This window comes from Pteronotus mesoamericanus, unplaced genomic scaffold (genome assembly GCF_021234165.1).
Source record: "Pteronotus mesoamericanus isolate MK-2021 breed Mesoamerican mustached bat unplaced genomic scaffold, CSHL_Meso_final contig_90, whole genome shotgun sequence".
NCBI lineage: Eukaryota > Metazoa > Chordata > Mammalia > Chiroptera > Mormoopidae > Pteronotus > Pteronotus mesoamericanus.
The window spans coordinates 31723770-31750524 of NW_026555277.1; the positions used below are offsets into that span (position 1 = coordinate 31723770).

The 26755-nt window shown below is 39.0% G+C and overlaps 1 protein-coding gene across 9 annotated transcripts in view; it reads right to left on the reverse strand.

Moving 5' to 3' along the window:
• HIPK3 (homeodomain interacting protein kinase 3) overlaps nucleotides 1–26363 on the reverse strand; it is an 89585-nt gene extending 63222 nt beyond the window's left edge. For 7 of the 9 annotated variants that reach the window (XM_054585946.1, XM_054585944.1, XM_054585945.1 and 4 more), the window contains exons 1-2: nucleotides 25772–26363; nucleotides 3687–4785 (exon numbers count right to left, since the gene is read on the reverse strand). In XM_054585946.1, the coding sequence (XP_054441921.1) occupies nucleotides 3687–4783 (1097 nt within the window). In that variant the 5' untranslated portion in view covers nucleotides 4784–4785; nucleotides 25772–26363. Of the gene's footprint in view, nucleotides 1–3686; nucleotides 4786–5399; nucleotides 5434–24967; nucleotides 25356–25771 lie in introns of those variants that run through there. The other 2 variants (XM_054585939.1, XM_054585940.1) reach the window with 2 other exon arrangements.
• Between the last annotated feature and the right edge of the window lie 392 nt (nucleotides 26364–26755).

The following is a 26755-nucleotide window of genomic DNA, read 5'->3' on the forward strand; positions in this document are numbered from 1 at the left end:
TACTGTATTTTCTTATTTCTGATTATGGCCTTTTCTTTTGTGCACAAAGACCCATTAACATTTCCTGTAAATACAGTTTAGTGGCGGTGAACTCCTTTAGTTTTTGCTAGTCTGGCAAACCATCTCTTTCAATTCTAAATGATAACCTTGCTGGATAAAGTATTTGTAGATTTCTTTCTTTAAGCATTTTAAATATTTCCCACCACTCCCTTCTGGCCTGTAAAGTTGCTTCTTAGAAATCAGCTGATAGCTTTATGGGGTTTCCCTTGCATGTGACTTGCTTTTTCATTCTTGCTGCATTTAAGATTGACTCTTTAACTTTTGTCATTTTCATTAGAATATATCTTGGTGTGGGTCTCTTTGGGTTCATCTTTTTTGGAACTCCCTGTGCTTCCTGGGCTTGGATCTATGTTTCCTTCCCTAGATTAGGAAAATTGTCAGATTATTTCTTCGAATACTCTTTCTGTTCCTTTCTCTCTCTTCTCCTTCTGGAATCCCTATAATACAAATGTTAGGATGTTCCATGTTATCCTAGAGAACTCTTGTAATATTCATTATTTGAAATACTTTTTTGGTTTTTCTGTTCTGATTGGGTGATTTCCACTATTCTGCCATCAGGTCATTAATCCATTCTTCTGTATTAACTAATCTATCAGTTCCTTTGAATGTATTTTTCATTTCAACCATTGTATTTTTCATCTCTGATTGGTTCTTTTTTACATTTTCTACCTCTTTAAGTGTCCTCTGAGCTCCTCTATTGTATTCTCAAATTTGTTGAGCATCCTCACAACCATTCCTTTGAACCTTTATCAAGCAAATTATCTGTTTCATTAAGCGTTTTCTCTGGAGTTTTTCCTTGTTCCTTCACTTGAACCAGTCTTCAGTCTCTCCTTCTTATTTGTTCCTATGAGTTGGATAGAGTAGCTATCTCTACTAGTCTTAAAAGAGAAGTTTCTCAGTAACGAAATGTTGAATCATTTTGGCAAGCTGTTTGTAGTAGGAGCAGGTATGTGTAGCGCCTGGCGTGTCACCTGGCCTGAAAAGGCAGGTCTGGGTGGGAGTAGCCGGAAATGTGCTTGCTTCCTTGCCCTTCTAACCTGGGTAGGGCTGCCTGATGCAAGCAGGGCTGCTCCATGTGCTCTTGGAGTACCCTATGGAATTAACCATCTATGATCACAGCTCGGTCTGGGCAGAGTAGCTTTGCAAGCCTGCATCTCAAGGCCTCACCAGGTCTTCCCCTCTCCTGTTGGGACAAGCCCACCCATGTGTGAACACCTCGGCACTTTGCTAATTCTGCTTCCTTTCCAGGCAATACAGCTCCTTGCACACTTGGACATACCCAACTCATTCCACAGGCAGCCCTGGGGGGTTTGCCTGTTTGCTTACATTATCCAGTCAGGGCAGGGTCTAAGCAGGGCCACTCTGCATGCCTGCATCTCAGTTCCCTACCAGCACCACCCTTTCTCTGATTGAGACAGGCCTGCATGAGCACACACAACAGTACTTTGGTATTTCTGTGGTGAGCCCTCTGTCTGTGGTGCAAAAGTGGGCTCAGACAGACCCCCCTGCACTACACAGGGCATCCCTGCCTGAGTGCCCTCTTGCATTATTCTTTAGTAAGAGTAAGGCCTGAGTGGGGTTGCTCTGTGGGCCTCCCTAGCTCCTCCCATTCTCCAGGTGGGGCATCCTTACATGTGCGCAGAGCCTTACTTTGGTAGTTCTGAACTCTCTCTGGGCTAGAGAGGCAGGGAGTGGTGCTCCTGCACATGTGTGCACACAGCAGCACCCATCTCACTATGTGCAGATCTGTCCTGCCTGTGTGCCCTGTTGCTTTAATTGTCCCCAATCAGGGTAGGGTCTGGGCAGGGCTGGTCTGCAGGCCTGCCCAGGTCCATCCTTTGTCCAGGTGATACAGCTTTATATGAGCACACACTCTCTGTGGGCAGTGACAAGAGCTCCTGCACAGGTGTGCTCACAGCAGCACACCATTCACTCAAGACAGGGCAGCCCAGAGTGTGGATACCACAAACTTTTCCAAACTCCCCACTTTCTTTGGACTGGGGAGCCCCACTTGTGCTGTACCCACTGAATCAATCACCAGAAGAGGCCCCTTGTTTACACACTATGGCACTCTCCTATTTCTGCTGCATTTAGCTCCAGTATGGCTGGCTGGGGATGTGCCATAGCACCATGCAAGTCTGCCAGTGAATCTGGACGACATCCACTTCCATCCAGGTTCAGGGGAATTGTACATAATGGTGCTCTCCAGTTCCTCCACTGGACTGCTCCTTCAGCTCCCAGAGGGCTCTTGTGGTTCCCCAACCTTATCTATGCAGTCACTCAATCTTGCCTCTTGCGCAGAGGCTGCTCAGTTAGCTCACAACTGTCTCTCAAGAGGATTTGCTCTAAACATAGGAGTACATCTGATGTATTCTTAAGAAGGAGCCAGCACAGCGTCCACCTACACTGGCATTTTAGAGAAACTCCTGGAACTGATTTTTGTAGTAGCTAATTTTCCTTTTATCTTGTCCTGGGTACTGCAGCACATATCTACAAGAAGCTAATCAATCTTAGAGGATAGTGCAAATGCAGATGTAACACCTGAAAATAACTACCTTGTGTTGGGCCTAAATTAATTCTCATGTTCTAAAAATTTTTAACAATAATCCATGTGTTCATCCACTTACTAACTTACTCATGGCAATCTTGACACATCCTATATGTGCCCACTGTGTTGGTACTCACGGGGTTCTAGAGCATACAAAAACCATAATAAATTCATTCAGGCTGATATGAAAAAATTTTCTCAAAATTATAAAACTACAAATTCAAATCATTTACATAAACCAGAAGGATTTTTGAATCCTGGTAATCACCAGCTAGGCCCATAAAAATATCTATTGTACTTGAAGTGAGTATTTTGTTAATCATGACATTGTAGCACTTCATCAACATGGACATTTTCTTTAAATTCCCTCCATAACACTAACACCAGAATAGGTGGAAAGAATATAATAAAACTTATTATGAAAAAGGGGCCTGAATATTTGTGGCAGCCATGAAAATGTGTGTGAGTATTAAAATAATTAATTAAAATAATTTTTTGAATTCTTATAACTTTTCCTAAATGTTTTTATATTCCATTGTTTTTAATAAACTAGTTCTCTCTTTTTATTATGGATTTTAGAGGGGAAAAGAAATAGAGAAACAGAAATGTGAGAGAGAAACATCAATTGGCTGCCTCTCACACACACCCCAACCAGGAACTGAACCCGCAACATTTTGGTGTATAGGATAACCCTCCAATCAACTGAACCACCTGGCAAGGGCAATAAACCAGTTCTCTTAAGTGCTGAAATGCCCAAAGATACATACAAAAGGTATTGCACTACAAACCCTTTTCCAACATATTAAAACTTCTATTTGATCATCATTCCTTCAGGTCTTCTATTAACAATAAAAATAACAAAATGTCTTTGGCATTGAACTTTGCAGTAAAGATTACTATTCTGCTTGGGCAAATTGTATGCCTAATTTTTTAAAATCTTTTTAAAACCTAAAACCTAAACTGATCCTGTCTTGATTTCTTTATTTATCTAAATCAGTCTTTTTTCATCACACACAAATTTATTTCAGTTAGCATAAATTCAACATTTATTTAATAACCAGAAAGTAATGTCACCTACCTGTAGTACCGAGACTGTAGATATGTTGAACAAACAGTCTTTGATACATGACTGGCCGACCCAAAGTCTATTACTTTAACCCTGTAAGGCTGCCGAACAGGATCCACCAACATAATATTCTCTGGTTTGAGGTCAGCATGAATTAAACCAAGACTTTTCAATTTTTTCAGTGCAGTGGCCACTTGTTGAAGAATGGGTCGAATTACTTTTAGTGGCAGGGGACTGAATTTATTTTGTTTCAGAAAGTCATACAAGTTTTGTTCCAGCATCTCAAAGACTAAACAAGTATGGTTACGGTGCTGAAAGCATTCATAAGCTCGTACAAAGTTATATTCATCAGCATTTTCAGTACTGAGTCTTGCTAATATGCTCACTTCTATTTGACCTTGACGTGCATAAGAAGGATGATTCTTCAAAATTTTGATTGCTACAATTTCATTCGTCCCTCTTTTCCAGCATTTGACTACCTGGCCAAAAGTGCCTCGACCAAGAAAATCAAGGACTTCGTAAGTATTTTTCATGGAGCATAAGACTTCATGCTGTACTAACTGATAGTCACCTTCTCCAGTGGTACAATTCTGCTTTGTTCCTGTGGTAGTTGTCACTACTGTCACTGGATTTCCCATGTTGGTTTGCAACATTGCAGGAAGTATGGACAATTCATCGACAATCTGCATTGCGCTGCTATGATTATCCAACTCTTCACTCTTGCGCTTCAATCCACATCGCTGAGGGCCTCCTAGGAAATGTAACCTATGTCTCCACGCCCCAATCTGAGGTGCCTCTACTTGGGCTTGCTGCGCCTGAGCTGCTATTACCTTTGTAGCACCCGCAGTGTTTTTTAAAACAACAGCACTTGTCTGCAATGAAAAGTTGTGTCCTCGAGGTCTGTTAAATGCTATCTTTGTTTGAAAAGCACTACCCTTCGTGAGAGGATGAGAATTTCCAACGTTTCTACCATTCACATAGGTCCGTGGATAGTTTCTTTCCTGGAATACACAACTGCTTGGCTCTACTTTGAGTTTCTTCACACTACAAAAGGCACTTGACTGAGTTTGATAAACAAATGGTGGGTAGACCAAGACTTGTGAGGCCATACCTGCAAAAGAGAAAAAAGACATTAACTATAAAAAATTTCATTTTAAATCTCATGAGGAAGATTTTAAATGGATCAAATCCCTAATTTATAAGGACAAATTTCATCAAGACTTTTTTCCCTTGGAAAAGATAAACATTTTCAATGTTCTACTTTAGTTAGTGCATCAGCTATAATGAGTGTTGCAAAAAAGGCACTTCTGTGACCCATACACATAGAAATAGATTCATAAAGACAAATGGTGTAACTCACAGATAAGAATTTCTAAAGCAGCTATTATAAAAAATATTCAAGGATTTAAACAAAAGTTTAAGCACAAGTAGGAGAGACTTGAAAAGCATTTTAAAAATGAAACCAGTGAGCCTGAGAGTCTTGCATATCTTACATGGCTTGTAAAGAAGCAACTTGGCATTACCAAACAAAATTACAAACAGGTATGTCCCCTTATCTAGAATCAGGCAACCCATTTACAGTTAGTACAAGAATATTCATGCAGCACTGTGCAAAGCAATACAATATTGGAAATAACCATCCACCTAAAAGGCATTGGTTAGGTATGCCTTGATAAATAAACCAACTACAATCTTAAAAAAAAAAAATGAAAACAATCTCTTTACCCTATTATGGCCTGATTCTGAAGATATTATTATCTGAAAAAAAGCAAGATTCAGAAAATGTATATTTTAGATATTTATTTTCACGTGTTTAATTTAAAAAGGTAACATATGTGTATATATCTAAATATACCTTGACTATTTGTACATACATTAAAAAATTATAGATTTATTTGCCTTAGAGAAAAGTAATAATAATACTGGGGGCAATGAGAAAGATTTGTTATTCACTGTACATCTTTTTTACCACTTTAATTTTTATTAAATTATGTATATGGATGACCTGCTCAAAAAATTTTTAATCATCTGGGAAACCTATTAAAATATATCCTTTTCATATTTAGAGATAAAATAATAAATATATCTGGGATGTGCTTCAAAATAATAGAAAATGGATGGGGATATGGATTAAATAAAGTTAGCCATAAAGTGTTCATTACAGTAGTTTGATTATAAAAAGGAGTTCATTATACTATCCTACCTACTTTTGAATATGTTGGCATTTTTCACTAATAAAGAGTTAAATAAATGTATATTTAAAATTCCACCCAGAAAGATTCTGATCCAGTAGGTCTGTGGTGAGTTCCAGACATCTGTACATGTATAGGCTTCCAAAGCCATTTAGATTGACACTAACATCTGACTCATCTGAGAATCAGTGATCTAGTCTGCACAACAACTAGGCAAATTCAAGTCCTACCAACTCAGGGCCCTCAAGTCTGAGTAGTCAACGTGAAGCCCTAGGGAATAGAATGCATACCACTCCAGGCCAATCCTTGACATGCTAAATTAAGGTGTTCTGTGGAAAACAGCTGAGACCTGGGTAAATACCCTAGAGATATGAAAGAAACCATGGCAATTTCTGAATCCTGATGCTCCTACCTTTTCTTTCCCAACACGCCAAGCTAGAAGACAACAGTTAAGCCAAGGGCCCCAACCAAGGCCAGCTAAAGGAAGCTTAGAAAAAGTAATTATCCCTTACCAACCAATACCCAACCACTGCTCTGTGGGACTGATCTCAAAGGGCACTTCAGAAAATAAACGGATAGGAATGTCACATAATACACATAGCACATAAGAAGAAGGGGGTGGAGATGGTGCTAGAGATAGTTGTTATAATAGGCCCCAAAAAACAATTCAATATTACTAATTAACTTGACCACTGGGACTCCCTGCCATACCCAGGTATTTAGCCTTTCCCTCCTCCCATCATCCATCAGATAAACTCATTACCTAATAAGAGCTTTTTATAGTGCACATTTTTCTGAAGATTTTACTTATTTATTTTTAGTGAGAGGGAAAGTGAGGGAGAAAGGGAGAGAAAAATCGATGCACAGGAGAGACAGGGATCAGTTGCCCCTCACACACCTCCAACCAGGGACCTGGCCTGCAACCCAGGTATGTGCCCTGACCTGGAATCAAATTGGCAAACTTTCTGTTTGTGGGTCAATGCCCAACCCACTGTGCCACATATCAGGGTTTATGGTGCATACTTAAGGATTTTACAGAATACAGTATCCCAAAGAGGTGCTGAAGTCTATGGAGTCCGAAACATTCATTCGGTAAAATACTATTCCCTATTATTTTTCATAGCCCCATATATATACTATATTATACCTCCACAGCTATGTTATTCATGACTTTGTCATTTGTTCTTATCAACTAAGAAACCAAAGTTTTGAAATTCTACCCTTTTGTGAGCTGGGGTTGCCGATAAAATACCACTCAGAGGAGGGTGAAGACCCATGTTAAAGTTTCCATTAAGCTTCCAATCCACAAGCTTAATAATCTAAGGTACTTCAATTTTGACCTTATTTTCCATTCCTCTAAAAAACTTTAAGATCCATCTGAACTCTATCCCAATTCTTCACATCCTTTTAAAATTACCAAAACAGCAATGTAACCAATATTGACATCCACAAGCATGGGTCTAACACTAACCAAAATAAAATTTCTTTTTTCCTTAGTATACATATTTCAAGTCTTCTGAAAAAAGAGAGAAGAAGCAGAGATAGAAATATTTTACTACCTTACATTCATTAGCCAATATGAAAAGTCTGAATCATTTTCTACCAAATTTATACATTCTGTTTGTAATCAGGTTCTTCTTTCAAATGTGCTATAACATCACAAATAAATTTAATTAAAGACAATAATGCCTTGCATTACCCATAATCAACTTTCTTCTTTTACTTGTTCAATTCTCAATTTTTACATCTTTTTTTACTGATTTGAGAGAGAGAGAGGAAACGAGAGATAGAGAAATATTGACTTGTTATTCAGTTATTTATGCATTCATTGGTTGGATCTTGTATGTGCCCTGACAGAGGATCAAACCCACAACCTTGTCATATCAGGACAATACTCTAAACAACTGAGCTACCCTGCCAGCGCCAATGCTCAATTTTTATTTTTTTTAAATTGTATTTATTTATTTTTAGAGAGAGGGGAAAGGAGAGAGAAACAAAGGGAGAAAAGCTATAATGCAAGAAACATTGATCTGCTGTCTCTGTCCAGACCAGGACAGAACCCACAACCCAGGCATACACCCCAACTGGGATTCAAACCAGTGACCTTTCACCTTGTGGAACACCACCCAAACAACTGAGCCACACCAATCAGGGCCAATTCTGAAGTTTTAAATTTTTCTTTTAGAAAAATTATAGTAGAGCCCTGGCTGGTGTAGATCAGTGGATTGAGCAAGGGCCTGCGAACTGAAAGGTCACTGGTTCAATTCCCAGTCAGGACACATGCCTGAGTTACAGGCCAGGTTCCCAATTGGGGGTCTATGAGAGGCCCCCAATATATCAATAGGTCAATATATCTCTCACACACATCTGTTTCTCTCCCTCTCTTCCCCTCTCTCTAAAAGTAAATAAAAGTTTAAAAAATCTTTTTAAAAATTATGGTAAATTTAGGTTTCCAGTCAGGATGGTGGCATAGGTAAACACATTACTCACATCCTCCCACAACCACATTAAAATTACAAATCAACTACAGAACAACCATCATTAAGAACCACCTGAAATCTAGCAGAATAGAAGACCTACAACTAAGCATAAAATGAAAAAGCCAAATGGAGACTTTTAGGAGAGATGGAGACACAGAATCCATGTGTAGCAAATAAAGATTGGGAGGGATATCTCAGCTTCAGAAGTACCCTCTGAGAAGTGAGAAGTCCCAGCCCCACACCAGGCGCCCCCCAGCCCAGGGTTCCAGTGCCAGAAAGAGAAGACCCCATAACTTCTAGCTGTAAAAACCAGTGAGAATTATGGCTGAGTGAGACAAAAGGCTGCTGGAGTCCCAGGCATTCCTCTTAAAGGCCCCGCAACATAGACTTACTCTGCCTCATCTGCTCTAAGCTCCTGCACTGGAGGCTGCAGCTAAAAAAGCACCAGGGACATTCAGAAAGGAACTGAATTGTCTGGCTTTGAGGCAAGAGTTGCAGAGGCAGCTTTATCCCACACAGACATGCTATCAGAGGCTATTGTTCCTTTTCTGAGCCCTCTCCACACAAGCCAGGAAGTTACATCATATCTGAGTGTCCATCAATCTAGCTAACACCATTAGCCCTGCCCTAATAATTCCCTAAGACCCATGTCCACACAACTTGTCCACTAAGGCTATTTTCAAATCTCTCAAACAAGCAGCATCTGGCCTCCCCATACCCCATACCCCTCGTTAAGTGGTAGTCAGCCTTGGTTCACAGCTTGGCCTCTTCTGGGCACCTCTAGGCCTAGCACAAGGAGCAGCCATATGCAGATCACTTTGTTGTTTATGCCACTGGCCATGGGCACAACACATGTGGTAGCTAACCTTTTTCAGCACCTCCCAGATGCACCAAAGCCAGTGCACCTGGTGAACAGCTTCAGACCATGTCAAAGCATCACCCAACTATCTCCACAAGGAATACACTCAAGAAGCAATGCAGCAGGCACAGGGCCCTGCTGAAGTTAAGTCCTGATCTGTGGGATAGGCCTCTGCACAGCTGATTCTCCACAGTGGTCCCAGCCAATCCTTACAACCAACCAGCCTGGGGGTGAATCCCTCCCACTGAGCAGCAATCAAGTACAAGGGGGTTGGGTGGAGGTATAAGAGGGTATAAGAGGATTAATGGTGATGGAAAGAAATTTGACTTGGGGTGGTGAACACACAATATAATACACAGATGATGTACTATAATATGGTATACCTGAAACCTATAACTTTATTAACCAATGTCACCCCAATAAATTCAATAGAAATGAAAATAAATAAATAAATAAATGGCTCAAGTACAGCAGGAGGATGTACACAGGCCACAAGGCATAGGAGGGGGAAGCGCACTTGGAGTGCTCAGGCTGGGTGACAGGGGAGGCTGTGCCACTGAAACTACAGAACCCTACTACATTACACCACTCTACCAAACCTGGGAGGTGTAGTAGTTATACCTATTACAGAGACACAAACACAGGAAGACTGTCAAAATGAGGAGACAAAGAAACGTGCCAAATGGAAGAAGAGAACAAAGCTCCAGAACAAGAACTATACAAAATGGAGACAAGCAATCTACCCAAACAACTAGATGTTTTTGAACTAGATGCAAAGTTCAAAACACTGGTTATAAGGATGCCCGATGAACTTAGGGGAAAAGTAGATGAACTTAGTGACAACTTTAACAAAGGCATAGGAAACATAAAAACTGAACTAGAAAACATAAAAAAGAAGCAGTCAGAAATGAAGAATATATTAACTGAAATGCAGACTATATTACAGGGAAACAACAATGGAGTAGATGAAGCAGAGGATAAAATCAGAGATTTGGAAGATAAGAAAGCAGAAAGCACAAGAAAAAAGAATCCATAAAAATGTAGAGTAAGGAGCTCTGGGACAGCTTCAAGAAAACCAATATTTACATCATGGGAGGGGCAGGAAAGAGAGAGAGAAAATGGAATTGAAAACCTATGTTAAAAAAAAAGAGAGAGAGAGAAAACATCCCTAACCTGATGAAGGAAATAAACATTCAAGTCCAGGAAGTGTAGAGAATCCCAAACAAGATCAAGCCAAAGAGATCCACACCAAGACACATTGTAATTAAAATGCCATGGGTTAAAGACAAAGAGAATCTTCAAAGCAGGAAGAGAAAAACAGTTAGTTACCTACAAAAGAACTTCTTAAGATTGTCAGCTGATTTCTCAACAGCAACTTTGCAGGCCAGAAGGGACTGGCAAGAAATATTCAAAGTGATGAAAAGCAAGGACCTATAACCAAGACTGCTCTACCCAGCAAAGCTCTCAATTAGAATTGAAGCTCTTTAGGTAAAGAGCTTCCCAGACACAAAAAAGTTAAAGGAGTTCATCACCACTAAACCAGTATTACATAAAATGTTAAGGGTCTTCTTTAAGAAGAAGAAAAAAGATAAAAAATATGAATAATAAAATGGCAATAAAGACATATTTATGAACAATGGAATTTATAAAAATTAACAAACAAGCAGAACAGAGACAGACTCACAGATACGGAGAACATTTTGATGGTTGCCAGATGAAAAGGGTGCAGGGGATGGGTGAAAAGGGTGAATGAACTAAGAAATACTAATTGGACTCGGGACAGTGTGGCTCAGTTGGTTGATCTTTGTCCCAAAAAACAAAAAGTTAGGTTTGTTTCCTGATCAGGGCACATGCATGGCTTGAAGTTTCTGCACCCAGTCAGGGCATACAAAAGGCAACTGATCAATGTTTCTCTTACGCCAATGTTTCCCTCCCACTCTTCCTCCTTCCTTTCCCTTCTCTCTAGAATAAATGAAAGAAAAAAAGGGTTTTAAAAACAGAAAATAATAAAAGAAATACAAATTGGTAGTTACATAATAGGTATGGGGATGTAAAGTAAAGCTTAGGAATATAGTCAATAATATTGTAATAACTATGTATGATGTCAGATGGGTACTTGATTTATAGGGATGATCACTTAACAAGTTACACAATTATGTCTAATCACTGGACTGTAGACCTGAAACTAATATAACATTGTATGTCAAGTATAATTAAAAAATAAAGAGTTGCCCTGAGCAGCATGGCTCAGTTCGTTGAGTGACAGCCTGCAAAGGGAAACATCATCGTTTCGATTCCCTGTCAGGCACATGCCCGCGTTGCGGGCCAGTCCCTCATTGGAGCACATGCAAGAGGCAACCAATCGAAGCTTCTCTCACACATCAGTGTTTCTTTCCCTCTCTTTCTCCCTCCTCCCCCTCTCTCTAAAAATAAATAAATACAATCTTTTTAAAAAGTTATTTAAAGTACAAAAATTGTGGTAAAATATACATAACAAAATGTACCATTTTAAAATGTAATTTTTTAAATTCAAATCAAGTAAAGACATTTAGGAAAAGGAAGAGAAAGCAATAAATAAACATTTTTCATCAATGAACTCCTAGCAAGAGGCAAACAAGTACATGTATAAGTACCTCATTAATGAGGGCAGTAACATAAGGATTCAGGTAGCAAAGAAAAGGGGAGGATTAACATAGGCACTAAAGGAGCACAAAAAAATTCAGTAAGAAGTTAACCTATGAGCTAACTTTGAAAGGATTATGGGAAGAAGTCTACTATGTAGAAGAGGATATTCCATGCAGTACAAACCAACAGCACATATAAGGGCAGAGACTAATGAAATATATGACACACTAGTTTTATTTGGCTAGAACAGGGGCCCACAAATTATGGTTGGCCAAATCCTACCAAGACTATTTTTATATGGTCCAAAAGCTAAAAATGTCTTTTACATTTTTAAAGAGTTGTTTAAAAAAAAAAAAAGTATGCAACAGAAATCACATGTGGTTTGCAAAGCCTAAAATATTTGCCATCTGGCCCTGTAAGAAATTTTGCCAATCTCCGCACTAGAACATAACTTGCCAGTGGAGCGGGGCAGCTAGTAAAAGACAATCCTTCAGAAAAAGACAGCTTCAAAAGAAAGACACAGATCTTAAAGAACCTTGTCTTCCAGGTTAAGGAGTAAATGGGTAATGGGGTACCTCATATTTGCATTTTTAAAAGATTATTCAATCCAATATGTGAGGGATAAACTGGAAAGGAACAATAATGAAAACACTTGAAAGACTACTGTAATAGTCAAGGGAATGAAGTTCCAACAGGTAGGTAGAAGAAAGAACCACAGAACTTGGTAAAGAATAAAAAAAGGAAGATATTCATACACCGTATCTCTGTCTTGAAAAACTGATCACCAAAAAAACAAAGAAAAGAAAAACTGATCACCAAATAATAATATAGAAAATGTTTAAAAAACAAAACAATGCTGTCAGCTGACAGGAGCATCGGTTGTGGGTTCCATCCCTTGTCAGGGCGCATATGGGAAGAGACCAATTGATGTTTCTCTCTCATATTGATCTCTCTCCCTCTCTCTCCCCTCCCTCAATAAATCTATTTTTTAATTTAAACAAATAAATGAATAAAAATTAAAACAAAAGGAGAATTTAGAGGAAAAACTGAACTCAACTTTAGATGCATTGAGTTTGAGGTTCCTTATAACCTAGCCTGAGGTCTCTTAAATGTAGACTCTTAAAGAAAAGGCCTGTTTGTCAGGGAGTTTACTTGGGAAGTTATCCCAGAGGGCAAGAGTGAGAGGGAATAAGTCAGGAAAGAGAAAAAAACAAACAAACAAGCAATAAACATAAAGGAATGATAGAATTAAAAATTTACCACCTGGTGCCCTGTCTGGCATGACTCAGTGGATTGAGCCCGGCCTACAAACTCAAAGGTCATCGGTTCAATTCCCAGTCAGGGCACATGCCTGGGTTATGGGGACATGGGAGAGGCAACCAATCAATGTATCTCTTGCACATAAATGTTTCACTCCCTCTCTTCCTCCTTCCCTTCCCCTCTCTCTAAAAATAAATAAATAAAATCTTTTAAAAATAAATTTATCATCTGCAAAAACCATAACTGATTCAATCAACAATTATCAATGGATATAAAAACTAGTGGGGGAAAGTTTGAATAATAGCATATTATTGTTGGGAGACAATTCCCTGTAGGGCTCTCATGTTTCCCCATGTATTGCAAGCCTTTTTTCTGGAGTATCTTCTCAATGATATTTTTACATTGAACAGGCTCAGAAGGTAGAAATAGTGTTTTCCTCTTGAGCAAAGAGCAGACTGATTAATGCCCAGCAAAATAAAGATAATGACTCCCTCCTGGGCAAATGTCAGGCAGGCTTATTGCCCCTATTATAAGAGTCAAGTTTCCTAAGGCCTGGGCTCCTCTATTACATAACTCCTTCTTTACAGAAGTAGTAACTCCTTTTTTACATAAGTCATCTGGTCCTGTTCACATCACCCTGTGGGAAAAGAGTTGGGGAACCAACTGACATACTGACTGACTACTGCTATCACTATCAATAAAAACATCCTTTATCTCTGACCTCCCCCCACCCAAAAAAAGTCCTTTGTCTCCTATCTTCCGCCAGCATCCATGGCTAATTTGTTATCTTGCAAGACCCTTGCAAGTTCTTAACATTTACACAGCTTTAAAGTACTCCCCCACAAGATACATATTAATCAAAGGAAGAAACCAGCAGATGCCACCTTAACCAAATGTGCCTCCTGATATGATGTAATAAGAGGAACACACTTCACTGTAATATTTCTAAGCACAAGAAAACAAACAAATCCAAATTGAGGGCCATTCTTTAAAAATTAAAAAAAAAAAATTCCACCTGGCAGCATTTGTCAAAATGTCAATGTGAGGAAACAACACAAAGACTGACACACTTTTCAGATCACGGAAAACTAAAGAGACATAACTTTTAGGGAAAAACTGAGTAAAATGACATCATCTCTGCAACTTGTAATAGTTCAGGGAGAGAAACTAATACAGATATAAAGAGAAAAGGTAAAAGCAAATGGGGTAAAATGTTAACATTTTAAAACTGTAGGTTAAAAATATATAGGAATTCTTTGTACTGTTTTTGTAACTATTCTGTAGGCCTGCACTTTTGTCAAGTGATAGAAACAAAGAATGAGTGACAGGCATAAAACAATGTTTTTCTTGCACAATGCTGCTCTTCAAGGGTTGCACATTTGGGAATGAACTGTTGAATATCTTAGGCATGGCCCAAATTACCTAAAATCTAAAATGATTACGCATACAATGAGTCCCTAGGATTATCTGCCAGCATTAATAAAAAAATATTCATAAGCACTTTAAAGAAAATCTTTTCACTTAAAAGTATTACTTAATTCACAGTAGTTTTTGGAACTTTTGGTCATTACATAATTTCTCCAATCAGTAAAGACTTTCTTCAATAGTAAAAGTAGAATTTCATTATGTGGTCCAATAAATTTGACAATAAAAAGGACTTTTAATTCTTAGAAACACAGAGAACCCTAGTATTGGTCTATACAGGGCTCTGCAATAGGAATTAGAAAATGGAACTACGTAACGAGCAATATTTAGATCAAAAAAAGTAGTTTTTAGTCAAACTATCTTTTTCTAAATTTCTAAAGATATTTCTAAATTTCTTTGTAATTTAAGTATTTATAAAGACAAAATAACATGTCTCCTTAAACCTAAAAAATAGGATACACTAGAAAGTAAGTTTTCAGAGTGAATAGCAAATGAGTTTAACTCTTCACTAGCCATTTAAATCTCAATATTTTAAATACCTGTATCATTAACAGATTATTTTACCAGTATTCTATCCAGGAAGTTACACTAAAACATTTTACACAAGAAACATTTTCACAGAAATGAACCACCATGTATTGGAAAACTTCATAAAATAAACCTGCTATCTGAGGTACCTACAAAACACTTACTTGAAAACACTATAATCTTGGGTATTTTCCAGCAGTATTGTGAATAAAGCATCTAGGGAATGTGTTGACCATAACACAAATCAGCATGTTAAATAACAAGCTTCATCTGACTTAGCAAGAAATTCCAACTTTTGGAACAGAAAATGACCTAGTGCACATTTCAAAGCTGCTGGAAATCACCCTGCCAATGTAAATCTTTATTTTAGAAAGGCTACAAAGACTTAATTAAAAACATTACTTAAGGACTACTTTTACTAAAGCATATAATTCTCTAGATTTTAAGGTATATAATATCAAAACACAGAAATGGAAATACTGACTGAAAAACTGACTAAAAAAAAAAAGTTCACCCAAGCACTCTCTTTCTTGAAGTAAACTTTAAGCTTAACAATTCCAATGTAGTTTATAAAATTTCAATACAAAAGAAAATTTTATTTAAATTCATCATATAATATCTGTGATTACCTATACTTACCAAAGGATTGTTAGAAAAAGCATACAGGGAAAAACATATGAGCATGGCTGCTTTCAAAAATAGGATGCTATAGGATAACAGTTTTATAGGATAAAACTGTTAACTTTTAATTTTTTTTTCTGGTTTTATCAATTTGGATTATGACAATCCCCTTAATTGAAAGCCAAATGATTTCCTTTCTATTTTATATGAAATCTATCCCAACAACCAATATGAAATTTTCATTTCTTGTTTTAAAAATCCATGTAACTAACTTTTAAAGATAAGTATGAAATATTAAAGACAAAGAAGGCAAAGGTAAAATGATCCTTACCAGAACACCTCCTAACTTAATCTTCCTTTGAAAGAACCCAAATCAACAGAGGAAGTTCAATCCTAGATTAATAATTTTATCAAATGTCCAACAAACTTTGTAAGATTTTTATGAGATAATGATTCAAAGTTCAAAATGAACATTTATAAAATCAAAGGTCAAGTTCTACAAAACTTCAAAATTTTGGGCCATCCTAAATAAACAACTTCATCCTGGCTGGTGTGGCTCAGGGGACTGAGTACCAGCCTGGGAACCAAAAGGTCACAGGTTCAATGCCCAGTCAGAGCATGTGCCTGGGTTGCGAGCTGGATTCCCGGTTGGGGGCATGTGGGATGCAATGGGATGATGTTTCTCTCCCATTCTTCCTCCCTCCCTTCCCTCTCTAAAAATAAGAAAATAAAATCTTTTTTAAAAATGATTAAGAAGGTTTAATTCTGTTTAAAGTTGCCTAAGTAATGACTAATACATTTTAAGTTCAAAGTTAGGGTAGCTATCGATCACATGAAATAAAATTTTTAAAAAGTACACTATATCATTTGACTGAAAATAGCCACAAAGTAGTTGCAATTTACTGTTCAGAAATCTATTCTCATTTAATAACTAAAAATTGGCCAAAATTGACCTCATGCCATATTTTAGGCCTTTGCATAAGACGCTAAATAGAGTGTACAGGATATATATATAAAAGCAATGATTACATATTAATTATACATAATAAAATGCCAAAATATGGCAAATTGACTAAGTAAAAAGTTCACATTAGGCTGTTTTTTTAAAATCCACCTACTATAAAAAAATACATTAAGCCCCAGCCAGGTGGCTCAGCTGGTTAGAGCACTGACCCATACAACGAAGGTCACAGGTTCGATTCCAGTCAGGGCACATACCTAGATTGCGGTTACGATCCCTGGCTGGGGGTCATATGGGAGGCAACTGATCAATGTTTCTCTCTGTCTTTCTCTCTCCCTTCCTCTCTCTCTAAAATCAACAAACATATAATCAGGTGAAGTTTTTTTTAATATTTTAAAATCGAAAGTTTCAAACATAAGCAGCAATAGAAATGAGTGAGCATATGAAAAAGAAAATACAGAAAAAGAAAGGTTTGGAAATAAGGTAGTTAATTCAGTTTGAGCCACCTATGGGGGAAAGAAAGAGATCACAATTCAAAAGATGAACTGAAAGCTTACAACTGAGTAGGGTAAACTATAGATGCAATCTTCTAGAGAAATATATAAGCTATGAATAAACCTACTGGAGAGCTTAGGAGTAATTTCAGTAAAGTGGCACTGACAGAGTAAGACTGCCAAGAAGTGAATAGAAATTCAAAGAGAGGCTACAGTAAATATTTAAGAAGTTTGGAAGAAACAGAAAAGGGAAAATAGGTCCATAGACTTGAGGAGGCACAATTAAAAGGCGGCCACTTAGGATCCCAGATACCTGACCATTTAAAAAGGCTGGAAAAAAAGGGGAGGGGGCGAATTAAAAGGGAGAGTGGGGGGACTTGAAGTTATTGGACAGGCTCAAGATGCTGAAAAACACAATTCAGGATGAAATCCACACAGTGAATAGGGGGTACTTCTGGAGGGAAGGGGATGTTTCTTTCCTTAAGACAGTAGTGAAAACACAACGTGTACTGGTAGAAGTTATGTTTAGAGGTAGAGGTTGGAAACCTCTGGAGGAAAGAACAGAAACCTGGCAAAGTTCATGCCTATTTAACTCTACATGGGAAACAGACTCATCTGCTAGAAGTAAAAGAGAAGACAGATAGAGTATCTTTTCAGAAGTCAAATGTGTATATAACACATTCACAAGTTACGTGAATTGGTCAGGCACCTGTCAAGCTACTCAATAAAGATACTATACTTGCAGGGGTGTCCAGCCCGTGGCCCACAGGCCACATGCAGCCCAGGATGGCTATGAATGCAGCCCAGGATGGCTATGAATGCGGCCCAACACAAAATCATAAATTTACTTAAAACATCATGAGATTTTGTTGTGATTACATGTTGCAATGTATTTAATGTATGGCCGAAGACAACTCTTCTTCCAGTGTGGCCCAGGGACACCAAAAGGTCGGACACCCCTGCTTTAAGGGATATAGGTAGAATATAGCATGCCTGTATTTGATTACTTTCACAATATATTTGATTCCCCAATGTCTATTAAGCACTTTAAGGATATAAAAATCTTTAAGACATGGCTTCTGACCTGAAGAAACAGTTCAAATAATATTTTATATTTTTAAATATAACCTTTTCGTAAAATGTAATATTAAGTTATCTTCTAATAGGTTATAAATTGAAGTATTTTATTTTCTTCCAATCAGAGTAAAGGGAAACAATTTAAAGATGGCTAAATCTTTTTTTTTAATCCTCACCCAAGGACATGCTTATTGATCTTACAGAGAGGGAAAGGCAGGAAGAGAGAAGGGGAGAGAAACCTCAAAGTGAGAGAGAAACACTGATCCATTGCTTCTTGCATGCAACAGGGTTTGAATGGACAGGACCTGAACCCGCAATCTAGACATATGCCCCTGTCCAGAACTGAACCCACGAACTTTCCTTCTACAGGACGATGTTTCAATCAACTGAGCCACAGCAGCCTGGGCATGGTTTATATTTTTAAATGATATATTTTTTTTTTGTTTTGGCTTTTGTGGTAAGAGTGGTGAATACTAACACACAACTTTAAGAAAATGAACTAGCCCTGACTGGGTGGCTCAGTCGGTTGGAGAGTCGTTCCCATAAACCGAAAGGTAGAGTTCAGTCCCCAGGTAGGGCACATACTTAGGTTGCAGGTTGGAGACAATTGATCAATGTTTTTCTCTCTCTCTTTTTCTCTCTCTCGCAAATCAATAAGTATATCCCTGGGTGAAGATTAAAAATAAGTAAATAAAAACCTGAACCATTCCCGGTAGCTTAAATATTTCATTTAACAAAATAAAATTAACAGTTTTAAGAAACATGATTGTGCTATACTTAAATCATTATTTTTCTCAGGTAGTGTTTTTTTAATTCATGTACACATATATAAAAATAAGAGAAACTTATGGTACTTAGATGATTTCACCTACTACTTGCTCAAAACAGTGATCATGTCTTAACTCTATCATAGCATAGAACTTTGCACTTACTGGACACTCAAGTACGTACTAGATAAAACAGTTTTCATAGAATTATTTTATCATTGTTTTACCATCCACTGAAATTTTTTTCATTTATTTGTGATCAGTCTGCAATCCAGCTACACAAAAATTAAAGTATGCTAAACAGATTAAAAATCTAGTATTTTTGAACCCAATACTATTCTTATCTTTATAACTAAAATATATGAAACCACAACTAATACACTGAAAAGATACTTGTTCCTTCTCAGCGAAACTGATTATAAGTTGGCCCAAAACATGTTTTTGTTTTGTTTTGAGACTGTAAGGAAGTATAACATTATAACTTGTAATTTTCATATATTTGTCACTATACCCTATTTAATCTCAATAGAAACTATAATAAATTACAAAGTTAAGCCCTCAGAAGTGTTAATTTAAATTATACATTAGAAGAAATGTCTCTAGAAAGTCAGGTTCAATTTTCAATATGTTATCACTCTATCTAACTTATTAACTATTTAAGACTGTAGCATTATATATCTAAAGTCGTATAGTTTACCCAACCTACAAGACTCTTGTTGTATTATTAAACAGATAACACTGTCGAAATATATGCAAATGAAATTTTTTGGCCTTTAAATAAATGCTTTACAGAATAGGAAACATTTTCTAAGAAAGTTATTTTCTGCAAATGTTTCAAAGTTTGCTATTTTATTTTTCCAAAACTGTAAAATATTTTTTTAATTTACGAGCAATTTGCAACTAAATAGGGAGAAGTTGAAGAATTTGAAGTTAATCTGAATGTTTTTAGTAAGTCAAATACTTATTTAAAATTTCTAAACTGGAATAATTGGTTAGTCAAATACAGCCAAGTTTCACATTGTTTATCAACTCTTAAACATAATCCTCTTGGTAAGCTATGTATAGCCAAATACAACTTATAATAAATGCCTACAAAATTTCAAAGTGGAGAGGGAGTGACTCATATCCATCTGATTATTTCAATATCTATCCTAAATAATTTTCTCATATTAGAAAAGGTGCTTCAGCATAACAATCATGCAAAATAAAAATGAATTTACCTGGCCACCCTGCCAATCCTTTATTTTTCAATGTGAGCAAGAGTTATACACTAAAATTCATCTTTCGTAATTTAGGTCCTTACCTAAGGGAAAAAGTACAGCTCAAAAGACCAAAGTACTACATTTCTCTTTGTTATTCTTTCTTAAATCTCCACTTCTTTTAGGTGCAATCTTTTTGTTTAAAAAAAGAAAATAACAAAGCAGAAAAGAAAATGCAACATAAAAAGTGTATCTGGAAATCTAAGATTTAAAAGAAGTTTATCTCAGTAAAAATGGACAGTGTGACTGATATCAGAGAAGTTAGGGTTTTATGGCAGTTTGAAAAGGTAAATTTACATATTATGTGCCATTTTAATTTTATTATTAAGGATTTCCAAAGACAAAAAAAAGGATTCCCATAAATCAAACTCATTTTAATAGCAATAGTATATTCTACTCTCTTCACACTTTTGATTTTAAGTCAGGCCTATAATGTAAGATTTTTCAAATTGGATAGAAAGTTTATATTCCCTAAACTCTACAATAAGGAAAAAAAGTCTTTTAGATTGAAAAACAAAAGACACAAAGAGGAAGGGGAGGAGGACTTAAAAAACTGGTAGAGGAAGATAAACAGATACTATTTCACAAGACCGATCACTTAGCAGGTGTCACAGCACATTCTTAATCTTTCCTCCATGCTACCACAATATTTAATTGACTATAGCTAAGTGTCCTTTGGTCTCTAGCAACTTCAACATTCAAGTCCAAACAGATTTTTAAGGCCCCCAAATCTAATAAACCAATCTCTTCCCCCCACTATGGCCCAGCGTCTCCTACCATACCTGCCTCTCTACCGTACCTGCCCCACTACCTTCCCTCTCACTCACTCTCCCACAGGAAGAAAAAACTCAATTAGGGGAATTTTGGGGGTCAGGGTAACAAAATATATTTAAGGTAAAAAATATTATCCTTGGTTTGTTTCATTTCAAAGCATTTCTGTTGGAAAAATACAGTTTTCAAAAGTACTGATTTTGCATTAACTACTAAATAAAAGACAGTCAACTAAATGACTTACCTTTCCCAAACAACAAATAGCACCCTAAAAATACAGTATTTTCAATGTCCACCCAATACTTTTAATTTCCATACAAGTAATAAGATTAGAGGCTCTATGCCCCATATTATACAGTGGTGTGCCTCGGAATCAAGGCAATATGTTGTCTTTGCGTGGTGACATGGCCCAAGTATCAACTAAGGAGAACAGCCTGAACTGCCAAATAGGTCAAGGTCTAATCTGACAAACACTTGGATAAATAATATATATATAACATACATCCTCCATCTCTATTCCAGCTTGGTCCTAACAGTGATTAAGATGAGGTCCAGCCCTAGCCAGGTAGCTCAGTTGGTTAGAGCAATGTCCCCATACTCCGATGTTGTGGGTCTGATCCCCAATGACAACACATACAAACATATAATAATCAACCAGCGAATGCATAAATAAGTGGAACAACAAATCAATGTTTTTCTTTCTCCCTCTCCCTCTCGCTCTCTCTACCCCCTTTACTCTCTAAAATCAATAAAAATAAAAATAATCTTTAAAAAAATGTTTTTAAAGATAAAGTCCAAAAGACCAGCTATGACAAAGCTACCCAATCAGCACACTGGTATTTTTCCCCAAACCACTCTTAATTATACCAAACCAACCAAGAGAAGTGGGCTGTGCTTCCCTAAGTTGGTTATATTAAGTGCTCAGGGAATCCTGAAAAACCCCACTGATTTAAAATTTCTAGTCTATATTTAAGTCCCTATTTGATTCTAGGTGCTTAAACGTTACTAGGCAAGATACACTTTTTAAGCAGCTGGATCCAGAACCAGTAAGGACATTTGGAGTTATTTCCTTAGGCTCCCATTTGTAACACAGAGAAATGATTACCCATGACAAAGCTTTCAGAAAGTTGTGTGGGGCAAAAGAGGCAACTTTTAAAAAGCAATACAATAGCCCTGGTTGGTGTGGCTCCGTGGATTGAGTGTGGGCCTGCAAACCAGCGAACCAAAGGGTCGCCGGTTCAATTCCCTGTCACTGCACATGCTTGGGTTGCAGGCCAGGTCCTCAGTAGAAGGATGCATGAGAGGCAACCACACAGCCATGTTTCTCTCCTTCTCTTTCTCCCTCCCTTGCCCTCTGTCTAAAGGTAAAATAAAATATATTTTTTTAAAAATTTTTTTAAAGAAATACAATATATTGATAGATTTCTCTATTTTAACAAAATTCTAGTAGTTTGTCTAGAAGTAATTTACAAGTTAAACATACCACGTTAGAAGACTCAACTTCAGACACCAGGAAAATTCAGATAGCTGCAAACCCAGAAATTTTACATGAACTTTTCTTTTGGCAGCAACAATATAACCATACAGCAAGTCATTTTGTGTTCTCTAATAGTTAAGAAGGAAGAATAACTCTAGAGGTATTTTAAATATGGAGAACTTCAAAGTTCCTTAAAACGAACACCCTTAAATCTAAATATTGCCGTCTCCAAATGCAAATGTAAATAAAGTTGGAATGGAAATGACATTTTTTTATGCCTTGAAATTCTAACCTACACTATCAGCACCTTTAATGAACTGCGGCATTGAGAACAGCATATTGAGAAAGTTAACTCCCCTTACCTTGCAAAATAAAGTTAACTTCAAAAGTTACCAGAATAAGCCCTGACAGGCGTGGCCCAGTGGGTTGGGCATCGTCCTGCAAACTGAAAGGTCACCTGCTGGATTCCAGGTCAGGGCATATGCCTGGGTTGTGGGCCAGGTCCCCGGTTGGGAGAGCGCAAGAGGCAACTTATCGATGTCTCTCTGGCACAAGGATATTTCTCTCCCTCTCTTCCCCCCTCCCATCCCCTCTCTCTAAAAATAAATTAATAAATAAAATATTTTTTAACAGTTACCAGAATAAGTCATTCTGACATCCAATGGAAAATAACATGCAAACAAGTATTCCATTCAATGTATGAGAAACACTATTTTAGCATTCTGAAATATACATTTGCCCTGTACTCCCTTCCATATATATACATGTATACCTTTAATGTTCATGTATCAAACATTAAAAATGCAAGCTCAATAAAGAAGTTCATTTGACAACTGTTGCTATTTTAAGTTGCAAGGGGGCTTTCAATACCTTGCAGTAAACAAATATTTACATGTAGTGCCATGCTAGCTATAGCAACCTACCTCTGTAATTTGCACCTTACTTTATGGTATCCCATGACAGAACATCCAAAAAATTAAAATAGTATGATCTGAAGCTTCTTTTCAAGCATGTTTACAAGAAGAATTATCTCATAAAAACCATCCACTTTTATGTGACTCTAAAACTCCATGCCCAGAAGCCAATGACTGGTTTACAAGCAAGATAATGAGTAGTTCAATGGAAAAGGTATTATGACAATAAACTAAGACTGGCTCACCATGTTATGATCTGCTTGCCTAATATGTATGTTTAGCTACTACAGTCAGCAATGTCCAAATATAAATTTGAAACATTTAATGGCTGGTTCTGTTCTAGATTTCAAGCTCCTCTTGCCTTTTTAAAACATGGTTTTAATCTAAGAATTTTTTTTGAAAATATTTCCCCTAGAGTAGAAAAAAATTAACAACTTGTTCAATTTTCCCATAATGACCAAAAAAAAGAAATGTCCAAATCTCAACTATTTCAATGCATTTCTACTTTAACCAATTAAAAACAAAGTTTCAAAAATAAAAGAAAAATAATCCTCAACAAGATTAAACATTATATTCCATAAATAATAGCTCCCGACACTTTATAAAAGCACCCATAAATATGCCAAGAAATGCCTTGTTGATTTAAAAGTAAAGAATCTTACTTGGTTAGTTACATTTCAATTACTGACAAGTGGCATGAAGGCATACAGTAACAAATAAAACTATAATAATTATTTTTGTAAAAAGCTAAGTCATATTTTATTTATTTTATTTATTTAAATACTGTTTAATCATGACCTATCAAAACCTTACCACGGCTCATTGTATAAAATTAGCACTGCGCTTGCAAACATAAGCAGAAACTAGACTTATCAAACATATGGTGAGGCTTGCCAAGCTTCTGAAAAATTAAACGAGAACGCAGGATTGAAATGTTTTATTTGGGAACAAATAAAACCCAACAATCCTCCTCAAAAGTTTTTTATCAAAAACTTGATCAGAAGGGGAATCTCTTAAAATTTTAAATGCCCAGCAATTAAAACTTTGAAACAAACTGGAATAGTTTGAATATTAATTCCACTTCAGAAGCTACAGATAACAAGCAAATATCGCCCCCCCCCAAAAAAAAAAATAAAAAGAATTCAGTCGCTCTCCAAACTACTAGAAGATACACACACATAAGCACAAGCACAGACTGGTTTACCAGCTTCCTCTCCCGGCTTTTACCAGAGAGATATGAAAGTTGACAATAGAATTAACCATAACATTTCCCTGTAAACTGGACGATAATCTGAAAAACTCCACTGTTGCTAATAGAAGCTCTTTATAATTAGAAGCAGCAAACTGACAGGTGGAAAAATAAATTCTAACCAGGGCAGCAAGAGGTTGTGAAAACACGGTTCAAGGACTGAACGTGTTATGACTACTTTGTAACAGGTCCAAGGTAATTTACACACACACACACAAACACACACACACACACACACACACACACACACACACGCCCCCACCCCACCCCCCTTCAGAGCAATTACTCAAACAGAAATAAGACTGGGAAACAGGGTTCTTTGACGGCAACGTACCATTTTAAAACAGCTTTCTCCCTCCCGACGGGAAAACAGACATTCTCATCCCAGGTCCTTCCACGAGTTCTCCCAGCGCAGCGAAGGGAAGCCGGCGGCCGCCACCGTAACGAGAGATGCCGGCAACAGCCCCGCCGCGCGGCCGCCACGCCTTCCTCGGGCCAAGACAGGGGACGCGGAGCGGTGGATCACATTTCTCCTCCCCAACAATCACACGCACTCACGTCCCTAGAGCTGACACCCTCCAAACCCGCCACTCGGCGACGCCGGTGACTGGGCCACAAAGCCAGGGACGCAGCCATCGGCTAGGGCGCTCTAGTTGCGTGCCTGCGTGTGTGTTTGTGTTTGTTCCCCTTAATGAAAGACAAGAGGTATCCGTAGTGACGGCCTACGGCTGAGATGGGGGAAGAGGCACCCTGTGAGACTAAACAAAACTTCGGTTGCTGGGAAAAGCCGTTGCGCAACCTTGGCAAGGGAAGGCTCGGCCCAAGAGCGAATTCCCGGAGGCTGCGCCACCGCGCGCAGAAACCGCGCGCAAGAACCACGCGCGGCCCCGCGTCCAGCGGCCTCGGGCCCGGGGCCGCACCAGCCTTTAAGGAGACGCCTGGACCCGCCACCCGGCGGGGGCCAGCGCGGAAACGTGCAGCGCAAGGGCGCAAAGAGATGGGGCTGGAAAACTCGCGTCGAGTACGCAACACCCCAGGAGTGTCGGGCGCGGTGGGGATCCCGATGAGGGGCGCCCTAGCTCCGGCGCTGGCCCCTTGAATGAGCTAGTTGCCCCCACCCTTTGCCCTGCTCCCTTACCTTCCTAGAGGCCTGTGCTCTCCCCTCTTCGGGCGGCCGCAGCCCTGAGCATGTCCGGGGTGGGGTGCGGGGCCGTGCCGAGGACAGGGAGCCAGGCGCTTCAGCAGGCGGCACCACCCAGCCCGGGCTCAGCCCCTCTCCGCGGCCGCTGCCATCTTGTCCTGGCGGCTGAGAGGAAACGGCGAAACACCCTCCCCCGACCGCTGCTGCTGCTGCTGCTGCTGCTGCTCTGGCTGCTGAGTGCCGGGCCCGTCTCCCTCATCTTCTTCCCGGGGATTTGGGGTGGGGACGGCTTGGCTGGGTTAGGTTGGGGTGAGGAGTGATGAGAGGCCGGCCGGCCAGCCTCCCACTGCTGGGGCCTACGGGATCCGCGGGGTGTAGGGCCCGCGGCAGTTGGGGCCCATTCCTGACGCCCCTGATGAGAGAGGAGGGGAAGGAAAACCGCCGGGAGAGGCGAAGACGAAGGGGCCTAACGCTTGGTCTCTTCAGGTCTCCGCGCTGCCGGCAGTCGTCACTGAGGCAGCTGCCGCCAGCCGCCCCAGTCTCGGGCCCCTCCTCCGCGCCCGCCAGCCTCAGCCGCCGCCTCCGCAGCGCCACCGCCTGCCGCCGGGCCGTGCTGCGCGCCGAGCCGGGCGGCCCCGCTCGGCTCGGGCCGCGGCGCCTCGGTGAAGCCCCTCCCCAGGCCCGCCCGCCCGCCTGCCCGCTCGGTCGCCCGCAGCCGCACCCTAGTAGCTCGGAGCCCGCCTGGCGGCCGGCGTGGATCCGACCCGGGCGCTCTCTGGCACCACCCCTCCCGCGAAAGAAGCATTTGCCAGCGCCCCTTCTGCTGTTCCGAACCTCGCTTTCCCTAGGCCCACTCTGCCAAAAATATGTATTTTTAAAAAGATCCTAACCGCCAAAGGATGAAAATGCGAGAGCTGGACTTTGGCAAGCCTTTCAAGATCCTGTAATCATGGTTTCCCCTTCCACTCCTTTAGGATCTGG